This window comes from Seriola dumerili, unplaced genomic scaffold (genome assembly GCF_002260705.1).
Source record: "Seriola dumerili isolate Sdu_G_001 unplaced genomic scaffold, Sdu_1.0 BDQW01000129.1, whole genome shotgun sequence".
NCBI classification, from domain to species: Eukaryota; Metazoa; Chordata; class Actinopteri; order Carangiformes; family Carangidae; genus Seriola; species Seriola dumerili.
Window position 1 is genome coordinate 208214 of NW_019174384.1, and position 10040 is coordinate 218253.

The following is a 10040-nucleotide window of genomic DNA, read 5'->3' on the forward strand; positions in this document are numbered from 1 at the left end:
GATGCGTTGTTTGCTGAGCTTCATGTCCATGGATGTTGCGGCTCGGTCGGGCTGCACACGGAGCCTCTGGGTGGCTGTGATTGGACCGGACACAGACTGGGGCTGACTGATGTTTGACCGAGAGGAAATGTTTTTTTTTTTTTTTGGGGGGGGGAGGCGATCGATATGAGTTACTGGTCTATCGTCTGTATGTTATGAGATGCCAGTCTTCACGAGCACACGTACCACTGTGAGGACGGAGGAGGAAAACATGCAGGAATAAGACGAGGATTTTAATTTTTTATTTTTTAATTCTTTGAAATCTTGGATTTAAATTCAAAAAGCAGAACAGAGACACCTTCTTCTCTCCCGCGGGCCTTTATGTGTTTAATGTAATTTGTTTTATTGCCTTTACAAACTGTTACAAGTGGATGTGGACAGTTTGCTCCTGCACTAAAGTTTTTTTTTTTCTCCTTTCTTGACTATCATGCATGTGACTCTGGTATCGCATTATACCGGATTATAAAATATAGATTTTATGGACTATCACCTTGCTAACTAACATATCCCACCTGGACTTTTATTCTGAAAATCGCATGTTAAGTTGTGGGACTTTTTTTTTTTTTAAAAGGAAAGAAAACAATCAGCTGCTTAACTTTGAAATCCAGTAAGATGTATTCACAGATGCCGGGCAACATGGCAGTTAACTGGGTTGTGTATTCTGTGTTTTTGCTGCCGCTGTTCGCGGTGGGGACCGCCTTCTCGGGGGTCTTCAATGCCACAGACAGAGACATTTTCACAGATGACTTGCTGCAGGTCAAGCTCACACAAGACAGAGCTGCTGAGCAGTGGAAACTCCAGTCTACTGCCTCCCATCCAAACCTGTATTTTAACCAGGTGGATGTGTTGCACTTGAGGCAAAGGTCCTCCACCACCCACAGTCATATTTTTAAAGTCATCCGGGCGGCTGTGCTCACCATGTTGTCTAATGTCCCTTTTTACATGCCCCCTGTGAAACATGAGGAGTTTACAAGCAAGTGGAATGAGATTTATGGGAACAACCTGCCTCCCCTGGCGCTCTACTGCCTGTTGTGCCCGGAGGACTCTGCAGCGCTGCAGTTTCTTATCAAGTTTATGGATAGGATGGCTGAGTACCCTGACTGGAAGGTGACCAGTGCCCCTAATGACGAGGTCCCCATGGCGCACTCTCTCACCGGTTTTGCTACTGCTTATGACTTTATTTACTCTCAGCTCGACCAGCGCAGACGGGATGTTTACCTGAAAAAGATCCGCTCTGAGACAGAAGAGCTGTATGAGCTCTCCAAGTACAGAGGGTGGGGGAAGCAGTATCTCCAGAATCATCAAACTACGAACATTTTAGCCATCCTGACCGGTGCAATAGTGGTCGGATCACACGGCGACCCGGAGTCAATGATCTGGAAGCAGGTGTCGGTGAACTACATGGAGAAAACAATGTTCCTCCTAAATCACATAGTTGACGGGTCCCTGGACGAGGGGGTAGCCTACGGGAGCTACACAGCCAAGTCCATCACGCAGTACGTCTTCTTAGCTCAGCGCCACTTCAGCATCGACAACATGCAGAACAACTGGCTGCGGGGACACTTCTGGTTCTATTACGCCACCCTGCTGCCGGGCTTCCAGAGGACGGTCGGCATCGCGGACTCCAACTACAACTGGTTCTACGGGCCCGAGAGTCAGCTCGTCTTCCTCGACACGTTCGTCATGAGGAACGGGACGGGCAACTGGCTGGCTCAGCAGATTAGAAAGCACAGACCCAAGGACGGTCCCATGGGGCAGTCGTCCGCCCAACGCTGGGCCACACTTCACACAGAATACATCTGGTACAACTCCCACCTCACACAGCAGCCTCCCCACAATTTTGGCAGAGCGAGGATGCATATTTTCTCAAACTGGGGTGTGGTCACCTACGGAGCGGGGCTGCCCAACGGTCAGGGTAATACTTTTGTCTCCTTTAAGTCTGGCAGGCTGGGTGGCCGCGCAGTCTATGATATTGTCCATGACAAGCCTTACTCCTGGGTGGATGGCTGGAACAGTTTTAACCCCGGTCACGAGCACCCGGACCAGAACTCTTTCACATTTGCCCCTAATGGACAAGTGTTTGTATCTGAAGCACTTTATGGCCCAAAGTACAGCTACCTGAACAATGTCCTGGTGTTCAGCCCCTCCCCCACCAGTCAGTGTAACAGTCCGTGGGAGGGTCAGCTGGGGGAGTGCGCGAAGTGGCTGCGTTGGACCGACGAAGGGGTGGGTGATACCAGAGGGGAGGTGATTGTCGCCTCCTCGCACGGGGACACCATGTTCGTGAGTGGGGAGGCGGTGTCGGCGTACTCCGCCGCCATGAGACTAAAGAGCGTGTTCAGGGCCTTGGTTCTGCTCAACTCGCAGACGTTGCTCGTGCTCGACCACGTGGAGAAGTGGGGCGACTCGCCCGTGAAGTCGCTCAGCGCCTTTTTCCACAACCTCGACATTGACTTTAAATACGTCCCTTTCAGATTCATGGACAAATACAACGGCGCGATGATGGACGTGTGGGACGCCCACTATAAAATGTTCTGGTTCGACGCCCAGGGTCACAGCCCCGATACCAGGATACAGGAGGCGGAGCAGGCGGCGGAGTTTAAGAAGAGGTGGACTCAGTATGTCAACGTCACTTTCCCAGTGACGGGGACAGTCAGCAGAGTGGCTTATGTTTTACACGGGCCGTATGTCAAAGTGTCCAACTGTAGATTTATGGATAATAGCAAAAACGGAGTGAGGCTTTCTTTAACCATAAACAACACAGAGAGGATCGTTTCTATAGCGACCAACTATAAAGACATCGGGGCCAGGTTGAATTATTTAGGATTCGGAGGTCACTGCAAGGTTGAGGACAGATATCAAATCACTCGATTCGGCCTCGGGACTCAACTCATCCCCAAACAAATCAGCAGTGATAATCAGCTGTTCGACTTTGGATTCACAGTCAACGTGATAGCAGGGGTCGTTCTCTGTGTGGCCATCGGATTTCTGACCATGCAGAGAAAGTTTTATGTGTGCTTCAGCAGGCTGATGCGTTACGCCCTCCTCTCTGTGCTCATTCTGTGGATAGCCGAGCTGCTGTTTGTGTCTAACAGCTGCGATCAGCTTCTCTGTGGGGTAAAATGGAAAGGTGCGGGTGCCAAGAGCGAAGTAAACAAACAAATCAGATTGTACGAGCAGCGCCGGCTCCCGCTCCCCACCGTCGTCATAACAACCCTTCCCGGATCGGGATCGGAGATACTCAAACATCTTTTCTACAACAGCTCGGACTTTGTTTACATCAGGGTTCCCACCGAGCACGTGGACATCCCCGAGACCGAGTTTGAGTTCGACTCGCTGGTCGACGCCTGCGAGTGGTCAAGGTCAGACGCCATGCACGGACGCTTTAAGATTATTCAGGGCTGGCTGCACTCGCTGGTCCACAACACAAAGCTGCACTTGCAGAATATTCAGCTGGCGGAGGGCGGGGGCAGGGTCAAACAGCTGCAGAGGGTCGGCCCCTCCAGGGACAGGAAGAAAAGATCCAGGAGGAGGGAGCCGGCGTCTGAGCTGAAGGGCAAACTGAGGGCCAGTCTGGACAGAGATGCAGAGTACATCAGGGAGATGAGACGCCACGTTGTGGACTACCCCGATGCCAGGGTTGTCCTCAACATGCGCAGTGGAAGCTGGGCCCTCAAACTGCCTTTCCTTCAGGAGGTGGTGGGACCCTCCTTGAGGACAATCTACTTGGTGAGAGACCCTCGAGCGTGGATTTATCTCATGGTCTATAACAGCAAACCCAGCCTTTACTCCCTTAAAAACATCCCCCAGCACCTTTCCTTGATATTCAAGGAGGATGCCGTCAGGGATGGGTGCCCGAGCGTGGCGCCAGAGTTTCAAACAATCCGGAGGCTGCTGTCCCGCTCGGAGACCAACCCGGTCCTGATACTGGCTCATCTGTGGCTGGCTCACACCGCAGCGGTGCTGAGGGTCAGCGAGGGCCTCCCCGAGGAGTCCTACCTCCAAGTGAGGTTTGAGGACGTGGTCAACTTCCCGCAGGAGACGGCGGAGAGCATACACACATTCCTCGGGGTGCCCGTCTCACCCGCGGCCCTCAACCAACTCATTTTCACCACCTCCACGAACCTGTACAATCTAATGTACGAAGGTGACATTTCACCAGCCAATATTAACGTGTGGAGACAGAACATGCCCCGAAAGGACGTCAGACTAGTAGAGGATGTGTGTGGGAGCGTGATGAAGAGGCTGGGTTACGCCCGGTCTGCCAGTTAACCTACTGCTGCTGGTCAGCTGATGTTGAGCTGTCTTGTTTTACTGTAGCTGCACATCCAGTTGTGTAAAGTTGTTTTTTGTTTTGTGTTTTTCTTTCTTTTGCACTGACATTAAATTTTAAAAAGACGATGTTACAAGTTGAGGGGAAAAAAAGCTGCGTAGCATTGCTGTCTTTGTTAAAAGTTTTTCTTTGTGTCAGCTGTATTTGTTTGGGTGTGTGTGTAAGGTGTTGTACCGACTACAGCAACAGATGTCGGTGAGGGAGGAATATTTTACATTAAAATAGGTGGAAGGGAGCTTCTGTTATTAGTCTTCTTCCCACAGCAGCTCTGTTCACTTTAACTTGTAGCGCTCTTTTATTGAGCGAGACTTTAGACCTTTGCTGTTTTTACATGCAGGGGGGGGGGAAACGCCACTGAGTTTCAGCACAAGTTTTGTGTTACCGCAGCGTCGTAGAACAGCTCTCAGTGAAGATTTTATTTACTGTGTCTCTTAGTGAGAGATGAAAAATTAGTTGTTTTTTTTTCCTTCCACCCCCCCCATGGCTAATCTGTGATGTCAGAAAAGATGTTTGTGCAAAATTCATATCTGTTATTACAGGGATTATGTTTGGGGAGGGGGTGGTGGTGGGTGGTGGGGTATTTACTGGTTTGTAACAGATGAAGCTCATTAAGAAATAAGACTCATATTTATTGACAGTCTCGGTTTCTAGTTTGTAGCTTTGGGAGACTAATTTGGCTGTCATGAATTTTAATATCTGAACTATTGAGTGCTGTTTCCCTTTAAAACTGTTAAAGAAAAAGATAAATATGCTGCAATGTACAGACTCAAAGCAAAAGCAGAGGACAAGAAGACGACAGCGGCGCTTTATTGTTATGATCCAGACGCGTAAATGATATGGATTGTAGTTTCATCACACCAGTGGAGGGACTTTATTTGAAGCTCAGTGATGTCATGACGGTTTGATGGCTTAGCACTTTCACAGAGACTCTTTTGATTGTATGTGGGATTCAGTGCATTTCTTTCTTTCAAAGCTAACTTTTACTGTATGTACTTGATTAGCTCTGAAATCTTAAACCTCGGAAGACATTTAAACCTCTGAAGATGTTATGTCTAGAAGTATTTATGGGTTCCAAAGACACATATCCCAAAGGATCAGGAATGAATATGATTATTGTAACTCCCTTTGGCATTTATTGAATTAGATCAGAGGGAAGTGCTTAATGGGGATCAAACTAAAAAAAAAAGAAAAGCAAAAAGCAAAAAAAAAACAAAAACTGTCAGCCTTGACACATTTCTAGTCAAAGCAATTTCCAAAGCATCCCCTTCAGCTACTCATATTAATCTGCACAATGCCACAACTGAGGCTTACCCTGTGTTATATTGCTGTGCTGTCTTCACCATAAACGCCTGGGGGAAATTCAAACAGCACAAAGTTTCCATTTCTCAGATATCCGATGATCTTTTTTGGGGCCTTTGTCTTGAAAGAGTTCAGTGAGCAGTGGATTAAAGGGGATGAATATTAAGTATAGCTAAAAAAAAAAAAAAAAAAAAAAAAAAAAAAAAAAAGAAAATTAAAGGGAGACCATTTCTACTATATGATGTTATTGCTCTTCGGCCTGGGCAGAAATGTACACTCCACTCCTCAGTAACCTTTGATGCTGTCTTGCTTGAACATTTCTGTAATGTAAATGAATCACATATAACATGGACATGGTGCACTCGATTATAGACTCTCCATTGCATCTGTACGCAAAAACAAAACAAAAAAAAAAAAATGTATATCTTTATATATATATAAATATATATATATAAATATAAAATAAAAAAACATACTGTGGCCATTTTGGAAATATCCATCTTCTCTCAGCTAGAAACAGTCCTGTTTGTTTTCTTCTCTATGAACACTGAAACCCTTGACTGCCTGGAAAACCCGTTTGATGTTTGTGGTCTTTGAATGTGTAGACTTGGCAGACATGCTTTCACTTTGGTGTTGCAATCCTGTTACCAACTCTGTTTTGTATTTGCTCGTGGGGATATGGTTCCTTGCTTCTGTGGCCTTGAATTACAATCATTTCTTTCTAACGGTTTTTCTGTGGGCTCCGGAGCAGGAGGTGGAGAGGATGTAAAGAAAAATAATAAATTCATAAATATATTGGCAACCAGTCTTTGTTTGGCTGTTGTGAATCATCTTGCGCTACGATAACGGTTCGTAGCGTGCGGTTGTACGACATCAATCCTCATTAGCTGCAGATATTGCTATTATACTCGTGTTAAACTAGCTATTATCTATCGCTACAAAAGCCAGAACATATATTTTAATTTGCAGATGCTCTCTTTCACTACGGTTGCCGCTAACTCACTAGTCAGACGTCTACTCATGCAGATGCCTCTGAGCTGCCACAATTATGAAGCGGCAAAGTCTCCATTTTATTAGATACGGATGACAGGAGCCTAATTGCTTATATGGATGACGTGCATGACAAGGAGGAGCCAACAATTAAAAACATGTCGGGAAATTCTTCTGCCATGCTCTGTGACTGCGATGGGAACCTTAACAGGAGCAAGGATCCGAAAGAGCACATGCCTCATCTCATGTTTCAGAACGGTCTCAATGAGTCAGTCATTTCATTACTCATTTGTTCTTGATCCCTCCTGTAACACTCCAATGCTTGGCAGCGTCCTCTAATCCTTCTATGCAGAGGCACATTATTCACTGCAACAGAAAGGGGGGAAAAAAAAGAAAAGAAAAAACCTCAGGCAAATGCTTTGGAAGGGAGGTTTCTACAAGTCCGGACTTGCACTCCCTGGCTGTTGAGCAAGCTTAGATTGATTCATTGTGGATCTGGGAGTGACTGGGAATATTGGTGCATAAATAATCCCCCTATCAATACTTAGTTTAACCTTCTACTGATTCACACGTTAACTCTCACGGGAGCTGTTGTTGTTATTAGATTTTGTGGTATGATTGTGACATGCAAAAACATTATATAGCATTTATAGGTTGTAACGATTTCCTTTATTAATGGTTAATTAGTTGGGGTTTTTTTTTTGTTTTTTTTACAGATGATCAGCCAGTATTGATCACATTTGGGTTTCCTGGTTGTCACAGAACCTAATGAATCTTCATCCAGCAGCCAGTGTGCTAACAGCCTACTTACTCTTTTCTTCAGTATTTCCATTTTATGCTAGTTTACACTTCTACTCCACCACAGGGAAAATATTCCTCTGTTTACCCTGCTGCTTATATTTAACGGATATATTTACCAGTTTAGATTAAAGTTGTTACTTAAACCAACCAAGAGAGATTTTCTCTCTAAACGTCTCAGATTTTATTGAAGGAACGATGTCAGGCCAAGTCGTTTCAGCCAATTTGTGTGTTAGTACTTAGTTTTTTCTTCTTTGCTTTGTCTTTATTCATCTCACGACCCCTCGACCCTTTGACGGGCCCGACCCCTAAATAAAGAACCACTGGGCTAATAATGTAGAAACCTTTTACTAATAACTAAATTCATTTATTAACTGCATTGATGTTAATTTATCATTTACTAATTAAACCGTTATATAACTGAGAACAGCTTTTAGGTCGCCAAGTTGTGAAAAATCTCCTCAATTTAGAAAAAAAAAAGGGTTTCAATTGGTAAAACACGATTTAATTAAGCTTTTTCAAATCAAGTTAACAAGTTAGATTAACACAATTGCCTTAAATCAGATGTACTTGATAATCTGATTGCTTTCAAATGGACTGTTTCCATTAATGCAACTTAGATTTTCAAATTTTTTTAACTCAATTATTTGCTCAACGACCAAATTTAGGGAAAGTCGTTTTATGCAGTAACATCAGTGCGTCGTTTTAGTTTGTTAAATATAATTAAAATACTGTGCAAAAAGCAAACAAACATAACCTGCTGTTATCTTTACGGTCACAGCACGGTTTTTGGACCAACATATTTTCATTAAATGCATAAAAAGGTTTTTATCATTGCGTCTCTCTAATACAAATATGCACAAAAAGCAGAAGTTATTAGGATCAAAAAGGTTATTTTGCTTCACTATTGATTCACACAAGCATTGAAATCTTTTCCCATACAAACCCCTCTCAACAGCTGCAGCTCTGATGACATGATGGCTTTAAAGACAGTAAGAAAATCTTGACCTTCTATTGAAGACTGAAAGGAGTTAAAGGATTTATCTAGCATTAATAAAGCTAAGCCCTTTCCAATAGTCCACCTTTATATGTAGGGTGTATTTAATACTTTATAATATATCATCCTTGAGCAAGTCAGTTATTTAACCATTAACAATCTATTAACCCTTTGCAAAGAGTGGCTTAAAACAGCGCCCTCTTTAACATTGGGCTTTTTAACAGGACGCTACATAAAGAGCTAATCAGGCTAGTCCACACATTAACTTAAAGTCTGCATAGATAATGTCTACCAATTAAATTTAATGGCTTTCTACAGACAGGGTAAAAAATAAAGCTCTACGTCAGAGTGTGTTTCCATAGAACTGATTTCCCATCTGAAAATAACGCAGCGGACGCCGGCTGCACGGAGAGACAAACACGCTTTGTGGAAAGCCTTTTGATGTCTGATCACAAGAGGCAGATTTGCAGAACTAATTTAAGATGGAAGGTTTCCTCATAGATTATCTCCGATGTTTGATAACCAATACGTAATCACTGCATGAAATAAGGTTTCACAGAGAACGTGGTGAAAAGCTGCGTTATGATCTAATCCCATGCAGCAGCTGTGGTAAGTGATCAAGTAGCTTCCTCAGACTATTAAATACACGGAAGTTATCCAGATAGAAAGGGGCGAGGGTGGGGTGGGGAGACTCAATTTCAGCTGAGTAGTCATACCCTTCCCTGTTCCACCTTTATCTTTCACCACTGGTGAGTCCAAGTCCCGGGAGAGCCTCTCCCTCGCCGGCAGCCATCGCTCCTGCCACTGCTCATTAATTAACCTTTGCTGCAGCCACCATCAGTCAGAGAGCAGCCTGATATTCTGGAGAGGAGTAATCATCGATACTGTATAAGTCTATTGTGCCGGAGAATTAGCTCGCTAATGGAGAGCAACATCGTCATTGTCGAGAGTTTTAAAACTTAAATGTGAATTTGATGTGCACGGCGTGATGCGAGCGTGTCCTTCAGACGACAAGAGGAGAGGCTCGGGGGCCGTATCCAGACTTTACAGACAAGGTGTAAGCAGCTGGCGATGCCGCTCTTCCCCTATATTTAGTCATTTTCGCTGTGGTAAACAATGCCTGTGAAGTCCTCAGATCCCACTGTTCAAATTTACCTGCTGATGACACTGCTGTGTTTGGATGCAGGGTGGTGGTGGTGGGGGGGGCGGATCCTGAAGAATTGCTATTAATAAGAGATGACTCGCGAGGAAATATGGCGCCTTGTCAATTTGCAGCTGGTGGCAACTCATTTCTGTAGTGAAAATGGGAAATTCTGTGCCAATAAAGCAACAGCGGCAACTGCTAATGAAGCCCAGTCTGGTCTTATAGCGCAGGGAAATCACTGTGAATATCACTGCAGGCAAATCTCTACACTGAGGCTGACTCACAGTTGTATATCAGAACTCTCCTTAAGGCTTTACATAGTCTTTACTGCCAGTTTCTTTATGATATCGTCCCACAGCATGAGATAGCCAGCAGAATAAAATGAGATAACTGCTTAGCCGGACTATTAATAGAAACGTTGTGCTGTCTGAGGATTTGTG

The 10040-nt window shown here is 44.6% G+C and overlaps 1 protein-coding gene across 1 annotated transcript; it reads left to right on the forward strand.

Moving 5' to 3' along the window:
* Positions 1–271: 271 nt before the first annotated feature.
* Positions 272–4728, forward strand: dsel (dermatan sulfate epimerase-like). The gene has a single exon (XM_022748817.1). It carries the CDS (start codon positions 652–654, stop codon positions 4309–4311), a length of 3660 nt encoding a protein of 1219 aa, XP_022604538.1. The 5' UTR covers positions 272–651; the 3' UTR covers positions 4312–4728.
* The last annotated feature ends 5312 nt before the right edge of the window (positions 4729–10040 follow it).